This window comes from Centroberyx affinis, unplaced genomic scaffold (assembly GCF_046629955.1).
Source record: "Centroberyx affinis isolate AG114_WGS23_722 - 3 ecotype Tasmania unplaced genomic scaffold, CSIRO-AGI_Caff_v1 ptg003127l_1, whole genome shotgun sequence".
NCBI lineage: Eukaryota > Metazoa > Chordata > Actinopteri > Beryciformes > Berycidae > Centroberyx > Centroberyx affinis.
Window position 1 is genome coordinate 145,782 of NW_027281189.1, and position 25,251 is coordinate 171,032.

The 25,251-nt window shown below is 41.9% G+C and overlaps 2 protein-coding genes across 3 annotated transcripts; both read right to left on the reverse strand.

Annotated features, from left to right (window-relative positions):
• Nucleotides 1-2,767: 2,767 nt before the first annotated feature.
• On the reverse strand, nt 2,768-9,706 carry tut1 (terminal uridylyl transferase 1, U6 snRNA-specific). Of its 2 annotated transcripts, XM_071537800.1 has the most exons (10): nt 9,550-9,706; nt 8,851-9,041; nt 8,447-8,650; nt 8,101-8,215; nt 7,771-7,898; nt 6,801-7,027; nt 6,453-6,562; nt 5,392-5,514; nt 4,902-4,994; nt 2,768-4,667 (listed from the first exon to the last, which is right to left on the reverse strand). In XM_071537800.1, exons 1-10 carry the CDS (start codon nt 9,623-9,625, stop codon nt 3,532-3,534), a joined length of 2,403 nt encoding a protein of 800 aa, XP_071393901.1. In that variant the 5' UTR covers nt 9,626-9,706; the 3' UTR covers nt 2,768-3,531. The 2 variants fall into 2 exon arrangements, with proteins under 2 accessions (XP_071393901.1, XP_071393902.1); XM_071537801.1 differs by lacking the exon at nt 8,851-9,041 and having other exon boundaries at nt 9,550-9,638.
• Nucleotides 9,707-10,991: 1,285 nt separating this feature from the next.
• On the reverse strand, nt 10,992-23,810 carry mki67 (marker of proliferation Ki-67). The gene is made up of 18 exons (XM_071537802.1): nt 23,639-23,810; nt 23,042-23,140; nt 22,356-22,437; nt 21,642-21,757; nt 20,314-20,386; nt 20,094-20,166; nt 18,990-19,763; nt 18,596-18,831; nt 17,900-18,497; nt 16,938-17,056; nt 16,334-16,511; nt 16,061-16,198; nt 15,252-15,925; nt 14,813-14,858; nt 14,586-14,693; nt 14,310-14,420; nt 14,039-14,149; nt 10,992-13,627 (listed from the first exon to the last, which is right to left on the reverse strand). The coding sequence occupies exons 2-18, from the start codon at nt 23,128-23,130 to the stop codon at nt 11,181-11,183; spliced, it is 5,973 nt and encodes a 1,990-aa protein (XP_071393903.1). The 5' UTR covers nt 23,131-23,140; nt 23,639-23,810; the 3' UTR covers nt 10,992-11,180.
• Nucleotides 23,811-25,251: the final 1,441 nt, after the last annotated feature.

Below are 25,251 nucleotides of genomic sequence, written 5' to 3' on the forward strand. Positions count from 1 at the left end.
AAAAGGGCCACCGAGTGTCAGTTAGAAGCGGTGTCGAATGACCAGCGGCCAAACAACATATTTCCCCTCAAGTTTCCATGTTATGGGCTGTGCGCCATCATATAATTCTATTACAGGCAGCATCAGAACCAGGCACGTCATTCCTGTGTGCTGTACGGGTTGGAAGGACGCCGATTCTGACAGACTAAGACACACACACACACACACACATATCTCTCTGCTGCCTAATAACAGCAGAGCCTGTCAGTGAAGGGATGCACAAGTCTGAGCTTCCTAAAGCAGCGATGCCTCATGTGATTCCCCCCCCAGAGGACCAAAGCTACTCTGCCAATAGCAGCATCAATTAGACCATTTGTCTTTTCTGGAAAGCAGAGCTGACCAATTACACCAATATCCTGCGAGACCTGATACATGTGTTTATGCGTGAGCTGGCTGGGGCAGCCTCAGGTAACTCAGATGGATGGCAAGCTGGGTGCCAGAGGGCCGGGGAAAGGCGGATTATGTGATTCAGAGCATGGTTGTTGTTTTTTTTAATTTGTTGTCATAGACGTAGTCACAAGACGTCAGATTGTGCAGGGTGTTGATGACTAGATCCACCGTAAACTCAATGCGTTGCAGTACAGAATGACACCGAAAAGATGACGACATACTAGATGACTGGCTCATGTGACTCAATGCGATGTGTCCCAGCAGACCGGACAAAACTACAGAAACAGCTGATATTGCACGCAGGCTGTAGACATCCAGGCTCTCTGGGGGGGTTGACTCAGGATCTCTTCCCAGTGGACACCAATTACACTTAACATAAAATTGGCGTGTTTTTCTCTCCATTGCTGGGGGAACTCCAAATGAAGAATTGTCTCCATGGCCTGACAAACACAAGGCACATACGAACGCTCACCAGAATCAATTCTAATAGTAATTACAGCAGAAGAGCTACATGTAACTGGAACTGGATGGTCATCACTACCTAATGAAACCATCTCTCACTGTGTTCTCCAGGAGTGCGTATGTATGTGCTGCCACCTTGAAAAAGCACCTTAGTAGAGATTTTACAAGAAATTGCTTTTCTTGATGAAGGGAAGCTTGAGGAAACTAGCCGGTATGAGACTCCTATCGGCGGAATTACAGGTAACAGCTTTGTTTTCTTCTTTTTGGGACAACAAAGAAAAACACCCCCAGTTTGATATCCATCACTTTCACTCTCTTGCTCGGAGGTGTGTGTGTGTGACCGTGTTTGAGGAGGATGGTGATATCAGAGTGTCCCAGGGTGTCAGTGGAGGAGAATGGCTGTTGTTCAAGAGATGTGGCATCAAGAAAAGGATGAGGACCACTTCAACAAAAATAGCCATATATAGTTTTTTTTTTTACAGAAAAATCAGTCATCAGTCAGAAAGTTTAAAGACAGGTTTCACACAGTAAGCACCAAATATATCAACATGAGAATGAGAGCAGTTGGTCTTTGAGGGTCTCACATATTTTTTTTTATAATGCTTAGCTAGTTCTTTGTCCCAAGTGAAACTGTAAAACACAATTTCTGTGGTGACAGTCATAAAAACAGAAGTAGCAAAATAGCCACCACTCAGATGATTAAACTCATAAGAGCAAACATGACATATCTCTAATTTTGGGCACAAATATATCTTATCTAACATAAAAACAACTAGGGCTGCAACTAACGATTATTTTCATTATTAATTAGTCTATTGATTACTTTTTCAATTAATCCATTAAAGGAATAGTTCACCCAAAAATGAAAATTCTGTCATCATCTACTCACCCTCATGCCAAATGAAACACAGGTGAAAGTTGTTAGTTAGCAGCCTTCTCCAAAACAACTGAAGTCAGTGGGGACCTGTTTTTTAGAGTTCCAAAACAAAAACAGCCAAACAATCACAGCTGTAGTTAAGATTTGCACTAAATTATGGTGTAAATATACTGTAGGTCTTTTTGTAACTCTAAAGAACTGGTCCCCACTGACTTCAGTTGTTTTGGAGAAGGCTGCTACGAAGTTGTGCTGGCAACCTCCCTGTGTGTTATATGGACAAAACAAATTTCACCTGTGTTTCATTTGGCATGAGGGTGAGTAGATGATGGCAGAATTTTCATTTTTGGGTGAACTATTCCTTTAATCATTTAGTCTATAAAATGTAAATAATAATGACAAATTCCTATCATAAGTTACCAGAGCCCAAAGTCATTCTTAAAATAGCTTACCGAGTCTGACCAGCAGCCAAAGAAAAAAAAACCCCAAATTATACATTTTATGATATAAAACAGAAAAGCAGCAAATCTCAGCATTTGTGAAGCTGTAACCAGCAATTGCTTGGTATTTTTAATTAATAAATGACTAAAACGGTGAATCAATTATAAAAATATGAATGGATTAATTTTATGTCAATCGACTAAACCACTTTCATGCATGATTACTACCAGTGAACCAAGCAACACATTGTGATTTCACTTAAACCTCTATGGTCCATGAACCATCCATCACATGTATAAAACCAAGATGTATCTTTTAATCTTGAGGGCAAATCAAACATTGTATTAATAACGGGAATGAGCAGCAGATCAACATGTAGTAAACCCACTCCATCATCTCTTCATCACGACGTCCATCTCCATCCTCCGTAGCCCTGTCTAACCTTCTGGCCCTCTCCATTTCCCCTTAAAAGTGAGATGAATGGTGTTAATCAGCACATGGGAGCTCTGTGCATCCCTCAGCTCCAGCTCGTCCTGCCGTAATAAAGCAGTCTGCCCGCCTGAGTAATTACTCTCATCTGTCTCAGTCGTGTGAGCAAAGACCTGACTGGATAAAAGCTCCGCTCCACGACCGTTCCCTGGCAGCCCACACCACATGTTGAGGCAATGAGACTGTTTTGGCGCCGAGCCTATTCCTGCCACTATGTAACGACTATAATCCTGGCTGGCTTGATATTCAACATCATGACTCTTGACAACACCCCATAATCATGTGTGGATTGTTGAAAAGGTTATCAAGGCGGTAACTGAGGGCAAAAATACATTCTTAGGTTGTTCTGAATCATCATATATGAAATGAGGACATTTGTTGTTTCCAATTGTTTTTTTAATTCATTCCAACAGCATCAGATGCTGTGAATGTCTGACACTCAAGTTTCCCTTCAACCCATGTCATTTAAGAGCATAATTTTAAAACAGAAATTCACTAAAACTAAAACCAAGCCACATCCGAAACAAGTTTGAAACAAAACTGAGTGGGCTTCATCAGGAATCATATTCTGAAACACAAAACAAACTGAGAACTACAAACATAACAAACTCAACATTCTGACAACAAAGCCAATATTTACAACAATAATCATTAATGGCTGGTCAATATAAAGCCCTTCTACTTATGCTTTTTCATGACCCACTCTCATGGGATTAATTTGAGTTGGAGAAAAGGCATTCTTGATTCAAAGCACATCCTTTGACTTTTCTTAACAAAAACTACAAAATTTTCTTAGATGTTATGGCAAAATATCTGGAGAAGAGTCCCATTTTGCTCTACACTTCTTCTAGTAACGTCTCCACCATCTTGGGCAAGAAGGCTTCCAGGAAATGAAAGAAGTCCTGAAAAACTCCTGCCTTGTCACCATTTGGCTGGAACTTGAGGACAGCCCTTGTGCTTTCCGTCCCACCGACTATCTGGGACTGAACCTTGAACTCCAGGGGATCTTTGACCTCTGGTTCTTTGTCCACGATGTGCGCTGTGACCTGGGACTCCAGCTCCACACTGCTGCCCTCTTGCCTCAAGTCTGTCTCTTTGGTCAGCTCCCTTCTCACTTTCCTCCTGCCAGCCCACACCATGTGCCTCTGGACCCAGGTCCAGCAAGGGCAATCAGGGTCAGACCCGCTCTCTAGCCGTGGCTTCTTCCCATGGGGCGACACAGAGGCGTCGCTGCCAGAAGACAGTGGCCTCTTGGCTCCGACTACAGCTGTACCCAGAGGGCTGGCCTCACTGGAGGAGGCAACGCTGTCACCACCATCGTTTGTTGACATGTTGAGGTCGGTTGAGGAGGTTTCCATGACCTCAGCAGCAGCTGAATCCTCCCCGAAGACAGAGTCCCTGAAGGGAGCAGGGCTACACTTGAGAACATTTTGGAAAACCCCCTCCACTGCAGAGCAAACCCTCTGGAACCACAACAGCCGGAAGCCGTCTCCAGCCATGTGGAGCTGGTTACGCAACACCTCTGGGAGCAACGCTAATTTGAAGGGAATGCTGATGGTCAGCTCTTTCTCTGCGGCTCCCTGTTGGGTCTTGCGGTGTGGCACCTCATCATGGGGGGTGAAGAGGCGCACCAGCCCCCATGCCTTCCCTTTTGTGGATTTGCGCTGGTACTGGAGGCTGCGGCAATACTTCTCAGCCTCCTGGCACTCCTTCTGGAAGCTGTGCTGGGAGCGTTCGGTCAGGTTTCCAGCTACGTTGTGGTGGAGCTCAAAGGGGTCCAGGAGGTTGAGGGGGCCCAATTTAGGACTGTGGCGTTGGGGCTTGGTGGGTTGTTCCTGTTGCATGGCTTCCTCCTCTTTATCCTGGCTGAGGAAGGCGGTGATTGGGAGTGCACGGCCCTCCCTGAGAGATATCACACTACTCGCAAAATCAAACTGGGCATAGAAGGAGAAGAAGGCAGCCAGCAGGGTGCCTGGATAGACAGACAACATATCCAAGAGAGGGTGACAGTTAGGGTCTGTAATGGTGATGCTGACTTGGTTCAATAATTGAAAAAGAACAGTCTCATTTGAGAGGTTATATGAAGTTGTATTCCAAACTGAAGGGTAAGCTAAGTTATGTAAAAACATACAGTTCGTAAATTGAAAATCTATTAATAAAAAGCAATGCCCTTGTCTCACAATATAATTATCTATCAGTAACTTACAGAGGTCCTGGGTGTTCTTGCTGGGGGGCACAGCTATAGCCTGACTGGGGAAGGTGCAGTTCCAGCCCTCAATAACACACTCTTCCTCCTCACCTGTAAGCAAGTTACAAATACCAAGAGTCAAAATCAAATCACAGTAAACGGATGCAAATTTGCCTGCCAATGCATTTTCACTACATGGGCATGTTTGCTATCATCAGTATGACGTTTATCTGAACCCCTCAGGAATGAAGCTCAATGTCTGAAAGTGAAATATGTAGACGTATTGAAATCCCTGACTTAACCCATCCAATATACAATGCACATGCACTTTGGATATTCTGTGCAGTCTAATTTGCAGTTTAAATGCTTTCACATATCCACAAGGTAGCCATTTATTCATCATATATAGGTATTTTTGTATATGTGTCACCTCTTTTTCAGACAAACTAGGTAGTGGAGTAACAATGAGTGTTGACACTTTGGGGTGGAAGGGTTGTGCAGCACTTACAGGCCATGTCTTTGAGCTGGTCCACTGTGGGGAGGACAGGAGGCTCACAGTTTTGCAGGAAGAAGATGACCAGCAGTGTCAGAGCGTAGTTGTTGAGCAGAGGACCGGCACCACTGGGATTACCTAAACAGACATAACAAGTAAGTATGATGTCAACAATGTGTTCAATAAGATAAAACTTCAATGATTACTTGAAGAAATGGGGTAAATAAAATGTATACAGGGTTTGGTTAATGGATAAAAGCATAAACCTTTCTGTAATGGGGTAGGGGGATTTGGCATGGGTCTGGTTCACTGATCTCCTACAGGCCAAGGTTAATGGTAATCAATACATAAATAATAGCAGCCCGCCATTTGTGATTTGTGATATTGGGGGGGAAAGAATGTCCAGTAAAGGTTACATTTGGATCATATGGGGTCACTGAAACACCCTGACATGTAGCCGATACCTTTATGTTCCTTAAATGATTGAGCACATGTGCCTTGCTGAAAAGGGCACTGCCATCCTGGAGGCTACTGGCTCATCATCAAGGGAAAGAAAGAAATGTGTCATGGGCTTAAGGAGATTTCTCAGAGTTAACGTTACTGGGAATTAGAATTTGTGTAAATTTGTGGGAAACTTTGATTCCACAAAAGGGAACATATCCCACATTAGTGCAGCACATCCAGAATCCTTCACTGTAGCTGGACTTGTGCTTCATTTATTTTGACCGTAGCCTTTATGTGAAGGCAATAAAGGAAACACAAAATTGATCCGTCCAGACAGATCCCAGACAAGATCATAAGGGACAAGTGAGGTTCTACTGCCCCCTGTTGAACAAAGAATGAAATAACAATGCACAGTGCACAGGTAGCAAAGCCTACTTTTCTTTGGTCAAATCTGATATCTGTTTTTATTAGAAACAGAGAACTGATGCTACACATGAGGGTGGTGCTGAAAAATGTAGGATAACTTTTGAAGTGACAGAAAGTTCTTCTTTTTTTAATCTTATCCATTCTTTTGCAGTGTTAGGGTCTATGTCTCATCTGTCTCCTCTGAGGTGCTGATGAATGCGTCTCACCAGCTTGCCGTTTCTGCTTGGCCCAGTAGCGGATGGTGTAGACCAGGGGCCTCAGCCTGGCATCCATCCCTGAACACAGCTGGAGGAAGCGGGTGTTCCTTACTGCCAGTCTAGTGAGGGACAGAGAATAGGAGGCAAGGAAAATGTATATTAATTCTGCTTATTTTTCATGGTAAACAACATTACTCACTACGTCTCTTAAGACTTTCAATGCTGTCTATGGATAAAAGAGATTGTAATATAGTATTACAGAAAAAAAACACTGCACAGATGAAATCCAAAGCAGTCTGAAGTGCAGAGGAATTCAACCCAGTGTCAAAGAAAACTTCTATTAATTCATCGGCTGACCTGTTGTTGATGGTGATGTCCCCCTGGAGGTTGAGCTCGCGGTGATGGAACTTGACCACCGGGAGGCGAGCGCTGCCGACCACCTGGACTTTGTGCACGCTGGGCACGCATCGCCTCAGGATTGCCGCCACAAGGTCCAGAACCTCGGCCGGCGTGGCGGAGGACAGGTCGATATCAGACAGGATGGAGTCCTCGGAGCGGCCGTCGTCTGAGGTGCCCTCCCCCGCCTGGAGACAGGAATGGATGAATCAAGGTTGAGAATAGGGCTGGGCGATAATTCAATATTATCGTTTATCGTCTTTCAGTGGAATCATATCGTGATGATATTTTGATATCGTGACGCATTTCTGCTGTCTGAATTGATGATGACAAGCAAATTTTACTTAAAAACTCTCATAAAATGAGGTATGGTAGGAATATTATTCGAAAATTTCAGTTTGTTTGACACCACACCTAACATCACCATTTGGTTCAATGAGATGAACATTAATTTGATTATTTAATGTGATTTTGCATACATGAACCATATCGTGATATATATATTGATATCGAGAAAAATCCTTATGATTATCATGATATTGATTTCAACCATATCGCCCAGCCCTAGTTGACAACATGGCTCCATACATATTTCCAACATATCATATGATGTTTTGGCTCTGATTATTTTGGATGACAACAACGATGAGGATAAAGCTGCAATAGGCAAAATTTCAATCTAAAAATAAAAAAAATTCTGGGTATTGAAGTTCAGATTTTTGAAACAGTTACTTCTTGTTGCCATTTTGAGCCGTCAATGTGCAAAGTTGCCGAGGGTTGCTTTCAAGAGTGAGTTTTAATTTGAGGGTATTTCCAGCCATATCAACAGGTAAAAAACTAACATTTCAGCCTTTGGAACAGGCTTCTATATTAGATCCAAATGAATACATGGACTTCAAAAGAACTACGGCAGGCGAACAGGATAGCAGACCTGTTCTGTGGTGGACTTGGCTCGGGCCTGGAAGACCTTGGTGTTTTCCAGGTCCAGGAACAGGTCGAGGTCACAGGAGTGGATGCCAAAGGTGTTCATAGATGAGCCAAATGGCAGGATCTGGCTGTCTGCAACCCAACCAAACATGGAAAATCACCTCAGAGTCTTTATCATTATGGATGAGAAGGTTTCAGATGACAATTGATGAGACTGTTTAAGGGGTCGGACCAATATTGGTACATTTTTTTATGATGATAATAGCTAGAACTGGGGACAAAGTGAAAATGTGGCTTCAAATTGAGTTTCTGTGTATGCGTTTGAGGAGATTACCTGGAAAGAACTCTCTGAAAACCTCTTGAATGAGTTGGATCAGCAAACCTCGGGCCTTCTTCTCATTCTCCCCCAGTTGAAATCGTTCGACTACACACTGCATCTGCCCGTTCACCTGGAGGACGACAGAGGACAAGACCACAATCCCTTATCAAGTTCTGATGAACATGCCTCCACTACACCATGAGCAGAACCATTCACACTGATAAAAAGGTATCAACCAGGCTTTTGGCTTTATATCTTTTGTTTTCAGAACTCAGCACTACATAGATAAAACTGCACTTTTTAAAACAGTAATGCCGAGGAACATGAAAAAATATCAAAGTTCTGATAATGAGATGCTTACACACGCCATCTGACACAAATCGGGTTTGAGTCGCTCGAGGACCAGTTGGAGGTTCTGGAAATTGTGCTTCTTGTTGATCAGCTTAAATTCCTTCTTCTCCCGCGGTTTGACACGCAGCTTCAGGCCCTTCATCTGGTGCTCGACACGGGACAAGGCTGCCTGTGTGCTGTCTGTCTCACTGAACTGCACAATGGCATACACACCCTGTGGGTGCAGAATGACACATCAAAGAGTTAGACTTCAGCAGGGTGCATCAGTCACATTCCATATGTAGCGACAGAAATGGCTGCCAGGTCTCTTGGATTGGGGGCAAAACTGCAAAGCTAGATGCTTCAAAAAAAGAGAAAAACCTGTGAGGCTATGTATGTCACTTGAGGAGCTGTATCTGATGCTGTGAGGCTGACCTTGTCTTTATCAAAGATGACATCTGAGACTGGTCCAAACTGCTGGAAGTACTCAGCTAGGTCAGCCTGGGAGGTGTCAGGCTTAAGGCCGCTGACGAACACGCTGTGCTCCTCCTGGGTCTTCCTGGTGGTCCGGACACTGCTCAACTTCTGGTGTTTACGCCCTTTTACATGGTCATCCAAGCTTGGCTCTAGCAGAGAGAAAATTATTGCCGTCCATTTATAGTTAGTGAAAAAAATAATGGTATAGGAACACAGGAAGGAGTTTCAAAAACCAAAATCATGTGGTGATATAACGCTTGTCTGCCAATTTCAGACGTGCAGATTATGTCATTCACAATTTGATTAATGAAAAATGCTAAATTCATAGTATTTCGTTACATCTCCACACAGCCATCTTGGTAGGAAATTAACAGGTGATTATAATCAAATGACAGCCGCAGTCAATGAGCTGTGTATATGGGAAAGCGAACACAATATTCATAGGACATGCACGTGCCACCATGGGAATACTATGAATAGATATCACTAGCTAAAGCATCAATAACTTATACATAGAAGACACATCATCTTGACTTTCACTAGTAAAAATTTAACATCAGCCAACATAGCAACCCGACCAAAAACAAAGCGCGGTCACTGGAAACTTCTGATGACAGTTTCACGTATGACTTGCATGTGGCCGAGTTAGCTACTTACTGTTTGGTATATTGACGTTACACAGGTTGCAGTGAAACCCTCTCGGTGTCGTTTTTATGTCGCTGTCCAACTCCATAACGACAAAAATCACAAACACGTCGGCGAAGCAGCAAACAAAGTTGAAAAAGCGCGACTGCCAAGTTTGGGGCCGAAGCGTCTCAAATCTCCCTCCAAGCGTCGAGCCTGCGTTCGTTTCCAGCCCGCCTCCAAAACCTGTCCGGGTTGCTCTCCTATTTTACCATAAGGGTTCCGGTCTCTCCAGTTTTCCCCATTCCCATTGCGATAACACAGACACATGTTTATGGAGCCATTGGAAATTAGAGCATGGCTATTAGGAGGGATAATGCAAGAAATGCGATCTGAGTTTCAGCCAAATTCATGACAGAAGCCTGAAGAGGATGCTCCACCTACTGAGTATTTCCTCACAGCGAAATACACAAATGTTGTGTTGCATTGCTGTATCAATATACAGTAACTAACTGTAACAAAGTTGGGATTTTCTGATATCAGAGTTGACAACATGTTTAGGGGGCGGAGCTCATGGAAGTCGTGTTAAAATTTACTGTATTTATTATAGGTTTTATTTTTAGCATTCTAGGTAAATGATTTACATTATTTTCTACTTTGCCATTTTGTCACATTTACTTTTGTCTGGTTATTAAAGCATATACCTGATGCGCATTTTTTCCTCTTCATTCTGCAAAGTATGTTTGATTGCTGAACAAAAACATGTGACTAGTGGTACTTTGACGAGTTTACTAGGAGTACCTGAAGGTGGCATTATTCTGTTGGTATGACTCTTTGGAATAGATGATGGGATAGAGAATTATTCATCCAAATGTTTTTAAACTTAAACACTCCCCTAGTCGATTTTTTAATCTTTTAAATATGCGTAATACCGTTTCTATTACATTTAATTAAAGCGTTTGGAATTATGATTTTATATCTATACAAACATACATATATAGGATATGCCTGTATATATAAGCACCAATATTCAGAAATCTACAGCATGTGCATGTTTACTAAAAACTGTGACCAACATAAAAAATTGCCCCTTATATTGATTTATTATCTTGATTTAGGAATTCACAGAATTAACTTTATATTTTATTTCTCAGCCAAAATTGAGCGTCCTGAAAAACTTGTTAACTTTGTTTTCCCTCTGGTCATGAAATTTCACCCGGTGTCAACCAAGTTACAATCATTTTGTGTAACTGACTATGCCATGAAAATGATGAAGAACCCAGTGACCACAAACTAGTAGATGCATAGAACCGTAAGTGTAAAGGTTCTCACAATATTTGTCTAGCCAACAGGTGAATTATAATCATGACTTCATAAGACTGCATTTGGGCACACTGGATATGAAAAAATGAGCATTCAGAATCTCTCATACAAAAATTTAATAACCAATTTTTTTTTATCACTTACAAAATATTTGCAAAATCAGAAATGAATAGAATACAATCCATGTTTAAAAAAAAAAAATACCACAAGATGCACAACCATATTCAAAAAAGCAAAAAGCTGTGATTTTCAGTCTAAAATATAACTTTCTAAAATCATTCTACAAGCAATATAAAAAGGTTGAAAAGAGGCTTTTGTTGTTAAGAAAATAAACAAACGCTCTATTTCTTAGCTGCTCGTCCTCTTCGGGTTTTGGGCTGCGTCTCAGCCTCAACAGCCTGGACATTGTCCACTGCTACGGCTTTCTTAGAGGCGTTCCCCCTGCGCCTATCAGGAACTTTGCGTGTGGACTCCGTCTCTTCAGCACCTTGGGTGACAGCCTCAGTGGAAGCTGCATCAGCGGCCTTTGCCCCCCGCCTGGCTCTCTTGACAGGCTCGGATGGAACAGCTTTATCTGAGAGATCCTCCTCTTCAGCTTTGTTTGCACTTCTTGATGCTTTCCTTTTGTTTTCAGGCTTAGTAGGAGTCTCAGAAGTACAGGGCACAGTGGATTCTGTATTGCGACGGCCCCTTTTGGTGGGGGTCGCTTGTGAGGCTTCGTCTTGGTCTCCAAGTTTTGTCTTCCTGCCTCGAGTTGCCTTCACAACTGGCGTTGGGGTTGTAATATCATACGTCACTGACAAATCTTCTTTCCAGTTTACAGATTTCTTGCGCAATTGTGTGTCTTCCACAACAGCATCATTGACATCTTCAGTGGCATTTGCTTGGTCACTATGAGCTGCAGCCTTTGCCTTTCTAGAGACTCTTCCTTTTTTGACTTCAACCGGAGCAGGTTCAGCATCAACAACCTTTTCGATCTTCTCAGTGCTTGGGACAACTGCGGCATCATCTGTTGTGGGCTTTGTTGCTGCCCTTCTTCCCTTTTTGGCAGGCTCTACCGAAACCTCAGCGGGCTTATCAGCATCACTGGCTTTGCTCAGCTTTCCGGCCCTTCCTCGAGAAGCCGGCTTTGAAACAAGGACAGCGGCTTCCGTATCAGCGGCCTCCTGAGGGGGAGGAGCTGCACCTCGGCGAGTTCTCTTGGCTGGAATGGCTTGTGAAACCTCATTTTTCACAACAGATTTCACCCCCCTTCCCCTAGTAGGTTTAATGACAGGAGCTTCTGGCTGTTCGTCAGCCAGAGTACTGGCAGAATCAGCATCATCCATGTTCTCTTCAATCTCCTGCTTGTGTTCAGCTTTTTCCTCTGGCACCTCTGCAATGACCTCAACCTCTTCAATGACTTCTTGTTTTACTCGCCTACCCCGCTTAGGTTTCTCAGTGGGTTTGACCTGGACTTCTGTGGATTCAACAGGGGCTACAGGCTCGGTATCCTGTTTTGTTTTTCGCCCTCCTCTTCTGGGTTTCTCAGCTGGTTCCACGGGAGCCTTTTCATGCACCTCCACTGCTTCAGCAGGAGTAGCCATACTTGCTGACTCAATGGGGATCTCCTCAGTGGACTCGACTGAATCTTGTTTAGCTGTCCTTGTTCTTCTTGCTTTAGAAGCAACAAGTGGAGCCGCCACCTTCTCTATGACAGGAATTTCAACCATTTGGACTTCTACTTCTGTCGGCTCGACAGGGTCTTGTTTGGCCTTTCTTGTTCTCCTTGATTTCTCCTGGGACGCAATCTCAACTGGGGGAATTTCACCATCATCCTCCACCTTCTCTTTTTCCTGTTTGGCATTTCTTCCCCTCTTAGCACGGACTGGGGCTTGAGACTGCTGCTTAATTTCCACAGCACTGCCTGTGTCTTCTACCACCTCATTTTGTTCAACAGATTCTTGTTTAGTCTTTCTTCCTCTTCTTGGTTTTTCTGCAGCGGCGGTAGGAATGGGTTCTTCAGGCTGAGCATCTGTCATGAGAGGTTGGTCACTCACAACTTCAGTTTTTTCCAACACTGTTGGTGCTTCTTCAACAGATGCTTGTTTGGTTTTTCTTCCTCTCTTGGGCTTTAAGACAGCTTCCTCCAGGGGAGCTGCAGAGTCATTTGCTTCATGATTGACATTTACTGGAGGAGTCTGGTCACTCACAACCTCAACAGCAATCTCTGGCAGCATTTCAGCTTCATCAACAGCAGCTTTTTTGGCATTTCTTCCTCTCTTGGGCTTAAGAGTAACTTCTTCCTTGGGAGCCAGAGAGTCAGTTGCTTCCACTGTGAGCTCAACATCCCTGCTTTCATTACATTTTGCATTTCTGCTTCTTGCAGTTTGTCTGACGGTGGCTGGTGGAGCACTGTCTGTTTTCTTTCCTCTTCTTCCTCTAACTGGAGCAGGGGCAACGGTATCTTCAAGATGTTCTGTTGCTTCCTGTTTATCATCAACTGCTGTAGATCCCACTACTTTTGCCCTTCTGCCTCGAGCGGATTTCTTCTGAGTGTCAGGAGCAATGCTAGCTGTGTCCACTTCAGTTGCAATGCGAGCTGTGTCCACTTCAGTTGCAATGCTAGCTGTGTCCACTTCAGTGACTTTGCAAATTGCTGTCTCCACTTCAGGTTGTTCTTCAGGTAAATTCTGGTCTACAGCTGCCTGGGGTACAGTTTCCATGGCATCTGATGGTCCATCTTCAGTACGACCACAGGGCACTTCATCCAGTTGGTCATCACAGACGACTTCATCAGCCTCCGCTTCTGAAGTAAAGATGTGAAAAAAGTGAACAAATTATCTTCACATTTGTATTATTTGAGTATTAACTGTTATAGTTGAGTCAAATACTTGAGTCAGGGTTCAGACACATTTTGCTAATATACATTAGTCTTTGTTAGTGTCGTTTTCCCCAAGTGTCATATTTTTGCTGAAAAGCTGAATATCTTTTGGCTAATTGGAACTATCACTTTGGACTTTGTTATGCATTATTACTCTTTCAAACACTGTCCAAGTATATCTATCTAAAACTTATACTTTTTTTTTTTTTTTTTTTAAACAGGTCACTAAGCAAACTTTCACTCCATCTCCAAATGTTTGTGGAAATGTACAATTTCCATCTTGTTGAGTGTAATTTAAACATAACCAAAATGAAAGAGCAACACAAGACAACCTACCTTTTACTAGGTCAGCTTGGGGGAGATTCTCCATAATATCTGATGGTCCATCTTCACTGTGATCTTCACAAGGCATATCCTCTTGCTGCTCCTCACAGGCAACTTCCGGTTCTATTAAAATAGAAAAACAAAAGAAATGAGAAGAAAGTATGCAAACCACTCTTTGCTTTAATGTACTTTGCTTAAACACTCAACTGTTCAAACACAGGTAGTGGGAATCTTGTTCAGTGTAAACATAACCAAAATGAAAGAGCAGCACAAGACAACCTACCTTTTGCAATGTCAGCTTGGGGGAGACTCTCCATGATATCTGATGGTCCATCTTCACTGTGATCTTCACAAGGCACATCCTCTTGCTGCTCCTCACAGGCAACTTCTGGTTCTATTAAAATAGAAAAACAAAAGATATGAGAAGAAAGTATGCAAACCACTCTTTGCTTTAATGCACCTTGCTTAAACACTCAACTGTTCAAACACAGGCAGTGGGAATCTTGTTGAGTGTAATTTAAACATAACCAAAATGAAAGAGCAGCACAAGACAACCTACCTTTTGCAATGTCAGCTTGGGGGACTTTCTCCATATCTGATGGTCCATCTTCACTGTGATCTTCACAAGGCACATCCCCTTGCTGCTCCTCACAGGCAACTTCTGGTTCTATTAAAATAGAAAAAAAGAATATGAGAAGAAAGTATGCAAACCACTCTTGAACATCGAAGTGTTCAAACATGTCTGCATAATTTCATTATCCTAAGTAAATTAAAGAACAAACTGACCTTTTGCGATGTCCAATCCACAATCCAGAGATGTTTGATCATGACCCTGTAAAGACAATGATTACTCTTTATTAATTAGACTCAGAAAACCCCAACAAACCCCCAACTGAACAAAAACATATCTGATAAGGTTATGAGAAGCAGTTCTCACCCAAAGGATACAGCTCTAAAGCTCTCTACCATTGCCTTCATGCCCTGTATCTACTATCATTTACCTTGATAAAGGTATTCACAGAAATGTTGGGACTGGTGTGGCATGACCTTTTTTGATACATCAATAAATTACCAGAAAATGAAGATACAGCCTGCTCAGTGTGTGCAACTAATACTCATGTTAAAAATAAATTTAAATAGCACCTGTCAAAACATTGCAAGAATACATTGAGACAATGTACACTTCAAATAAAACACTGAAAATACTCAAAAGTGTTTCCGTTACCTCATTTGTCTCCATTTGTGCACTGGGATTACTCAGTGGCTCCTCCATGAGCTCTTGAAGTCCTTCAGAGTCTTCTACTGGAGCGTTACCCATCAGCTCGCCATTGGCACAAACCAATGGGGAACTCTTCACCTCTGGAGTTTTCATAGCCATCACCTCAGCAAGGTCTTCTACAGGTTTTTTCTTGTGCACAGGTGTCTCCAGAAGTTCCTTGACGCCATCCAACTCCACGTCAACAACTTTTGGTGCTTTGGGAGTTTTCAGAAGTTTCCCTCTCAGGTCCTCAATGGGTTCGGCCTTCTGTCTTGGCGTCTTCATGATCCTCTTAACTCCAGTGAGACACTCAGGTTGTTCAGGCTTCTGTTTGGGAGTTTTCAGAAGTTTCCCTCTCAGGTCCTCAATGGGTTCGGCCTTCTGTCTTGGCGTCTTCATGATCCTCTTAACTCCAGTGAGACAATCGGGCTGTTCAGGCTTCTGCTTGGGAGTTGTTATAGAAGTTTTCAAATCTGTGCACTGCTGTTCACTGGAATCATCAGCAGGAATCTCCAAGGCAGGGATCTCACTGACAAAGCTAGGTTCTTCATCATCATGAAGGAGGCGTTGGACTGCCTCACTGTTGTATCTTTCATGTGTCACTGCAGACGTAACATTCAAGGGAGACACCATCATCTCGCCTGTAAAGTAAGTCATAGTTTAAACTGAATAATTGAATATTAATTTCATGTTAACCTCCTTCATATACACCATCCTTCATATACACCTCTCGGCAAAAGAGAGAGAGAGGGAGAGAAAAAACAACAAACACTTACCAGGTTCCTCTGGTGTGTTCAACACTGAAGCCTCTACCATAGATGTAGCTGGGGCTCCCTGAGGGGTCTTGGGGGCACTCTGCACATTGATGACTGATTTCCTCTGCCTTGCAGGAGTTTTAAATATTTCAGCAATTCCTGAAACCACAAGGCGCAACATGAAGTACATAAGCAGGTACAATATAAAGCAATACAATACAATACTGTTACAATACAATGCATGCCTAAATAACTTTGCCATGTCATTGGATAGCAGTGGACTGAAGTAATTACCAGTCAAATCCTCATCCATTTTCATGTTCTTTTTGAGGAGTGCAGTATTGTGGACCAGCCTTGGGGCGGCACCAGTAGGCTGCACAACCTTTTGTTTGTAAGCTCTGCCCACAACGATAGTAACAGGTGAATCTGCATGCCCAGTGCTGACATGGTCCTGGAGTTTTCTTGCAGGGGTCTGAAAGATTGAGAGAAAAATCAAATACAAGACATTACTGACTGTTGCTGTGGAAATTATGTCTGAAAAGTCATGGGAGACAAAGTTGTGAAAATATCCAGTAAGAGCCATGAATAGCTTGGCCATTGCACTAGTGGCCATGTTAACTCCACAAACATTCCTGTAGTAACTGATATTTAGAATGATTGCAATCGCCCCTTAAATGAGTCATACTATGACTGTTTGCTCATTAACACAAGATCTTCAATGATATTTGTAGCCAGCACTTCTCAGTTCTAAAGAGTGGGCAGCAACATTGTATCCATAGTAGAATCTAGCAAGTCTTACTTTAATATAAGTTAAGGTGAAGTTGCAAGAGACAGAAAATATAAAACGATTTCATTGTTAAGATTATGTGAATACCCAGTGTTTATTATTTTACTTTACCTTGGGGTTAGGCACAACCACCTTCTTCGTCTTCTTTGTGGTAGCAGTCTTCTTAGCTGCAGCAACCACTTGAGACTTGGTTTGTCCAAATTTCACAATGTCTGCATAGGAATTATTGACTGAGAAACAAAACAATGATGGTTAGGCCCTACAAAAAAAATCAGACAGTAGGCTTCCTCTCACAAGAAACAGTGTTTTCCACAAGCACCTGCTATTCAGATGATAACTGACTACTATCCAGTCGGTCCGGTATGAAAACTAATGTTAAACTTTGTTCCTATAGACACTAACTTCACATTTTAGTTGTCAGAGATATGTAAAATTGTCCACTCAGATATAAAGGTGAAGATGAGTGCAATGCTACTCACGGATAACTTTACCCTTCTGGCAGGACTGATTTAAGCTGACAGTCAGGATTTTCTATCATAACCGAGTTGGATATAAAGTATATCCAGAATATAAAATTGCAAGTTTTTACAGTATTGCCAATTTTTCCAATGAGAAAAATTATTTAAAACATTTCTAAAGTTTTGGAGGTTGGGAGCATAACGTTCCGTTGAAGCCTTTGCTGAATAGGCTAATGTTAGTTGTTAAAATGAACAACACTGACACTGTGTGTGTGCGCTTTATGTTACAGAGATACTTGGAGTATCTAATGGTTACAAACCTCACTTTACAACTCAAGTCTTTAAGGGGTCAGTGCACCACTACATTAAATTACTATAAACAAAACAAACACTGCATAGTAATGAATCCACATTATGTAACATTTACTGCAAATAAAAATGCTGCTCACATGCATTTTAATGACCAACCAAATGACTAAGTTGACTGATTTTGACCATGTATTATCCACAAAAACTTTTTGTTTTTTAAATGACATTGTTCCCAAGGATGTTGAAAAGACAACACTAATAATATTTCAGGAAGGCTTGAAAAAGGTAGTTTGGAGCCCAGCATACCTTTCATAGATGCTCGTGAAATGCCACTTCTCCTGCGCAAGACCTCTATAGTGCTCTTCGCCATGCTTGGAGTCTTCCGTGAGGCGCTCTTCATGCTTTTTCTCCTCAATGGCACTTTAGGGGTAACCGGGACTACAGGCACCGGGACAGCAACAGCATCTTGTTCTGTGACGGGTGATGGGGTGCTGATGCGTGAAACGGAGAAGCGGCCCTGCACTGTGGGGGTCTGGTTTCCTAAGCTCAAGGGGGTTTTGGCTGATGTTACACCAACCGTAGGAGTGGACAACACTGAAGATGACCTTCTCTTGCCAGTGGGGGTTTTCTTGTCAGCCAACTGGGGCTGAGCTGGGGTAGATTTTGGTGACTTCTTTCCTGGTGATGGTGTCTTGGGAGAAGGAGTCTTAGCTTTTGGGGACTTCTTTCCAGGTGATGGAGTCTTGGGAGAAGGGGTCTTAGCTTTTGGTGACTTCTTTCCAGGTGATGGAGTCTTGGGAGAGGGGGTCCTAGCTTTTGGGGACTTCTTAGGTGATGGTGTCCTTGCTTTTGCTGGACTTTTCACCTTTGGGCTGGCAAGGGCTGGATGCTCGAGTTCGAATTCCTATGGAAACCAAAATCCATTTGAATAAAAAATGAATAGGCTGCATTACAATTACAACGTGAGAGGTAAAACCCAACAACCCTCCTCCATAGTCTTACCTCCATCAAGCCAATGGCAGAAGCTCGTCTGAGGAGTGACAGTTTGGGTTTAACGAGGCATAGGCTTCGTCGTGGAGCGGCCCCTTTGCGTAATGGAGAGTCGGGAGGCAGACGTTTGTCAAACAACTCTGGGCTCAGGTGACCTCCAAATGAAACCCGCTTCTTCTTCAGTTGCGATGTGAGCAAGTCAGCACCAAGTTCTCCACTTTTACGTTTTTTGGCCGTTTTACATTTCTCTGAAAAATGAATTGAAAACATGATTGTTGTACATCAATACACTGCAATACCATTTAAGACTAAATACGACATAAGATACAAATAAAAGCAATGGCAAATGCTAGGTTGAAAACAATTCAAAATGTGTGTGAAAATACAAGGATTACAATGCGTTTACCATTTTTGACAGGAGCAACATCCAGTTCACGAAGTACATCCTGGGTTTTGAGTTTCTTCTCTATGCTCCTTGGTGACGTCCTTCTTAAAGGCTCCGTTTTGGGAGCATCTGGCTGGACCTCAGTCACCTTGGCTTCCTCTTCTTGTTCCTTAGTAACTACAGGTTTGACTGGTGTGGCTTCCTTGCTCCTCCTCCTTGTGGGGGTCGTGGGCTTTTCAGCAGAAATTTGTTCAACCACCTCACTCACTGTGAACCTCTGGGGGGTTGCATGAAGTCTTCTCTGGGGTGTTGAAGTTGCTTCAGATTCGGCAGCCTCTTCAGTTGGCTTGTTCTCTTCTGATACGAGTCCAGTCATCTCAGAAGTAGGAACTTGGAAGGACTTTCTCTGCTTCTTCGCCGACTTTGGAGTCGCCACACTGTTATTTTCAACTTCAGCATTGCCCTCAATTGCAGTGATTCCACAAGAGGCTTCATCTTCCACCTTCTTAGGTGTGCTTTTGACTTCTGTGGAAACGACAGGCTTTCCAGCGACTTTCCTGACTGACCCAGGTTTCGGTGTGCAGAACCTTGAGGCTGGCGTCTGAGGCACGCTGACAGAAGATTTCCGTGGAGTCTTGGCATCCAGAGTTTGTTTGATCATTTGATACAGCTCATTGAATGGGGAGCTGGTCTTGCTTTGTAGCAGGCTTCCATCCTCCTTGGATTCCACCTCAACACTTTTCTCCAGGGAGCGCTGGATGTTGTCATTGTTGGTTCCATCTTTCAGATGGGGGTCTAGAAACAAGCAAAAACAAATGAATTTTTAGATCGAAAGCAAGTCCACTTGACAGTCACTTTTAATACAACTGAAACCCAACAACAAAAACAGACATAGGTAGCCTAGAGGTTTGAGAAACATAACGGCCACCAAATTCCAGAGCAACTGAACATGGGTGGAGGAGAGTGATTGGGCTTTAGGGTCTTCGCCTTTATTAACATAGATTTCTTGTGTTTATTTCCTATATTTTTGAGTGACTTATGAACACATGCCTTGTTCAAAGTATTTTTACCAGTCTAACTGCTGAGTCAGAACAATCACCCCATCAACAAATCACAAATACTCACCTGTGGACACTTCAGATATCCTCTTTTCTCCCGCCTCAACAGTGGTGGTGTCTCTCACTTGATCTTGCAGAACCTAGGTGTCAGACATTTTCATTAGCACACAAAATCATGCACATGTATACACAATCTGATTTATCAGGGTTGTAGGCATATTCAAGGTGTTGAGTTGTACACAATGCTATAGTCATTACAGATGGATTGATATTAACGAGTGAATTACTTGGAATGTTTCAGTTTTGCCGGCTATGGAAGACCTCTTCTTCTTTGGTGTGGGTGCTGGAGGGTACTCAAACCTGAAACCGCAATGAGTAACAAAATATTAATGGTCTCATTTACATTTAGTGTTAAAATGTGTTCTGTATCTGGATATGCTATATGCTATAATGATATAGCCTATCCGATCACATGCTTTGCATTTACACCTGGTATTTAGATGCGTTCTTCTTGTCTGGATTCTGTTCACATCGTGATCATATTTCATTTTTGTGTGCATTATGCAAAGCAGGCAAATAGGTGGGGAGGAGGAATTGTCGACAAAAACAAACATGGCAGGTGTAGGATGATTAGGCATGATACTGTACAGCATAGGGCTGGGCAATATGGTTAAAATCAACATCATGATAATCATATGGATTTTTCTCAATATCAATATATATATCACGATATGGTTCATGTATGCAAAATCACGTTAAATAATCAAATTAATGTTCATCTCATTGAACCGAATGGTAATGTTAAGTGTGATGTCAAACAAAACAGAAATATTCAAATAATATTCCTACCATGCCTAATTTTATCCTATTTTTTAAGTAAAATTTGCTTGTCATCATCAATTCAGACAGCAGAAATGTGTGTCACGATATCAAAATATCTTCATATCATCACGATATGATTCCACTGAAAGACGATAAACTATAATACTGAATTATCGCCCAGCCCTAGTACAGCATGCATTTACTTTTCATTTAAGGCAGAGAGGGTTGTCTCATAACTCTTTCATGGGAGGCAACAGAAATAGTGTTTGCAGCTACTGTGAATGCTACTTCAGTGACTCCTTCACTATGGATGAGGGAAAGGAGCGATGACTGGTGGGAGGGGATCATGCTGGAGTGCTTCATTGAAGCTGAGTGGATGGCAAACTTCAGAGTAGGTCATGATGTTTCTGCCCTGTGGGTGGTTCTTTCACACAAATGCAAACACACCGTACGGATGCCAGTTACACCTGGCTGACTGTGGCTGAGATCTGGTTGCAATGCATGCTGTGTGTTTACACCTTGCATTAATTCACATTTTTCTTTGTCCAGAGAAGTTATCCAGATACAGATTGCATTTTAATATTGTGTATAAATGGGGTGTAACATTTCCAAATTCCAACTTCCAACAATACAGGCAGTTCAGGACCATATTACTAACTATTAAAAGGCAAAACTCTTATATTAGTAAAGTTACTTTGTGGTGAAGGGAATCGATGTCAATAGTGACAGTATCTATAAAACTTCTATGTTTGTACCCATTGAGCAACCCCTCCAAAAACCTTGCAAAACAAACCTGAAAGAACGATCAACAATAGTGATCACATCTCCATGTTTCAAACGTTCAGACTGCTCCAACTCCTCTCCGTTGACACGGGTTGGATTCACTGAGCTCAAATTTGTTAGAATGACCTGGGGGAAACAAAGATGAAACCATTACCTCAAACATACAATTTGTTGTGTTCATTTAGCTTAAAAAGGAGAATACTGGTGTCATTTAGAGTTACAGCCTATTTACTCATTTTGCAATGTATGCCATATGCAAGTAGATTTAACAATTTCCATTTTTAAAATGCATTGTGTTGTCAAACCTAGCTTAAAATTAACTGCTGTCCAGGCTAACAAAGAAGCCCCAAATGAGACGTTTGAGGGATCACTGAGACTTTTCCTGATAGCTGCATCACGTAATGCAGCGCTGATATGAAAACTCTCAACTCTGGCAAAATGAAATAACGACAAAACAGAAATTTTGACAAAACCAAATTAAGGCTTCATGTTTACTATGACAGATGATCAAGCTTGGGCATTTTTCAAGTCTGCAGAAGTTGTTTTTCACACTGTGCAAAAATGAATGGCATCAAATGGCTTCTTCTGACGGGAGAACCCTAAACCTTCAACTACACTGACTGTGTGCAGACACAACCAGGAAAAAGATGAAGAACACCGGTATTATCCTTTAAACATGTGACGCTGTGGCAGGTTAATGTCAGTGTTCAATATGTGCAGTTACCTCTTTATTTTCATTGAGTTCAATTCTGCAATGCTCCTTGGAGACTTGAGGAAGCTGAATGCGAATATCGCAATCAGGTTTCCTATAAGATCACACAGAAGCAAATTGTCAGTGCAACAAACAAACTTAGACTTGTTCATCTTACTTATTCGTCACATCTGATATAAAGACAACATAATTTTCTACAACCAGAGAAACAGTTACTGTAATTCTATGCCATGTGTTTTATATGTTGCTACTTTGTGTAACAACAGGAACAAAAGTGTGTTTCAAATGTTTGTGACAAGAGTAGTCCTGTCACAATCTTCATTGACAGCGTACGTAAGCAGCGTCTGCTCCAGCTCGTGACTGACGTCAGCAGCTGGAAGCCCGCCTCCAAACGTTTAAAACCAAGGAGGGTTTATAGTAGAGCCCCTGCGAACCCCAACATGAGGTTGCACATAGTAAATGTTGACCCCAACAAAATATATGCCCGTATGTAATCTGTCGAAGACATTAAGAGAAGATATACCGTTTAAGAAAGAAACTAACCAAATTATGTTTAAGAGAAAATAAGCCGAGTGCGGAAAGGGTTGTCAACAGTTGTAACGTTACCACGTTTTTCAGCAACAGCAAATTAAATGCAAATAAAAAACCATGACATCCAGGGTAAATTCACAAAATGTATTACATTACATTAGTCTCACCTTCCAAACAAGCATGATGCAGTAAGAGGAAATTCAGTTCCATCTCCTCCGCTCCTCTTAATCACGACTATTTTTCCGTGTAATGGCATTTTGTGTTACCTAACAGCAAAGAAAGAGTCAGTGACAAGACAGCAAAGAACACTATACAGCAACGGATTCATTTTTATCAACGTGGCTTCACTTGTGTCGAAAACTGGCTGACTTTAATCATCTATAAACATGCAGCCAACTGAGGGCAACGTGTGTGCGATAACTAGCTTTACTGTGATTATTTACTACAAAGAAATCCTACTTAAGCTAATATGTTGTACAGACATTCGACGTTATCATGGCAACTCAGCTGCCAATTCTTGGCTGACACGGCTGTGAATGATACGTATCACAGAAGCACATTTTAATTAACCCACGTGCAATGGCACTTCAAAAGCATCAGTGTCAGAAATAAAGGCATTTTAACACTGAAATGACTCAAAGTAACGCCGACTATTGTGCGAGTAACGGGCTAAATTATCGAATTAGATTCGTGTCTTAAAACGTGCATAGACGATGAAGCTTTGGAGGAAGATTGCTAGCGTTGTAACATTAACTTAACGTTACCTGTAAGACCGTTCAAAGACACGTCGATTTCTGGTAATCCATAAACGTCAACTGGGATATGCCGATGAGAAAATGTATTATACTATCATATCAGACTTAACGTAGAAATTAAATTCTAGCTACCCCTGCGTACCACTTAACGAATAAGCTAACTTCACCTACGCTAATACGGTCATCTCTGCTCTTTCCTCGCACTGCTTCTGGAGTGGTGCTTTACTACGGTATCACTCCGCCACATCACACAAACGCAGAAATCAAACGATTTCCCAAATTAATGGACGCTTTGGGGTACAATATATATATGCTTTTGTATTACGCTGTTTTTGGAGATATGTGTGGGTCTCCAAATCACATATAACGCACATCAAATAACGAGGGACTATTTTGTTTACGAATTTAGCGGAACAATCCTTCAACCACAAGGGGATGGTGATTTGAAAATGTTTGAAATTCCGCGCGAAGGATTGTGATTGGTTGAAATGTCACTTCCTCTCAGTAGGAGGGCGGAGGATTTGCCTGAGCCCCTCCCTGTCTGTTTCACACATTGTAGCATTACCTGAATGTTGTCAAGTATCTTTATCCATGCAATTTACATCAGTTTTATGCTTATCAAGTGTTTATTTAGGGGGGGTAGTTTTATTTTATTTTTTTTACTTGAACTCAGTGCCTCACCAAATAGTTGTGCTTTGTATTAGTTTTTCATTTTGTTTTCAACTTTGATTTATGGTAGTTACAGGATTTGCTGGATTTAGTAAAAATTTTCAGATTTATTAATGGTAGTAGCTCTAAAGATTGGCTGGCAACTTTCTATTGCGCTAACCAGGCTACCAGATCCAGAATGTCAGCAAGTTGGCTTACCATACAGGATGTCACAGCATCAGGGATCCAGTGTTTATAATACTCTGTTTGTTTTACATAATTATATTATACCAAGGCAATAAAAAATCACCCACTAGAATAAACTTCAGTTAATAATAGTTAATTCTAATACGTATAATTAACCTCTGTGCACTGTGAACCGCTCACTAGCTTGCTTAGGAAAGTCACCATGTGATTTCTTTTTACATCACTATGTAGAAATAGGCTGCAGTGGTTGTCATTACTATGCCTAGTGTGTTGGATACAGTCCTTGTTGATCCTGAATAAATTCAAGATTAGATCCATCTGCCATTCTCACATCAAAGTAAAAAATTGCAAAAACACACTGAGTCTTGAGTAACTTTAGCCTTGGCCATAGCTTTGTATTGGTTATGTCTGGTACCAACTCCTCCACACTGAGAATTACATTAGGATATACATAGTGGATATAATTCATAGAGGATATAATAGTGATAGCAGATCTGGATCTTATTCAATAATGGCCGTCTACTATATTCTCACTTCAAAAAAATTCTAATTTGTAATTTAGACAGTCTAGTTCCTGAGGTAGAGATTAGTTTCTGTTTAGTGTCATTTTCCTCTGCTATTTTTCATATTTCTTTTCTATCTTATTTTTTTATTGCTGAATTTGATTAATGAGACACATGGCCCTGTATCTATCTATCCATCTATCTATCTATAGGTGGCTGATGGCCAATATGCAACACCAATTTCAAACATTATGACCACAAAGT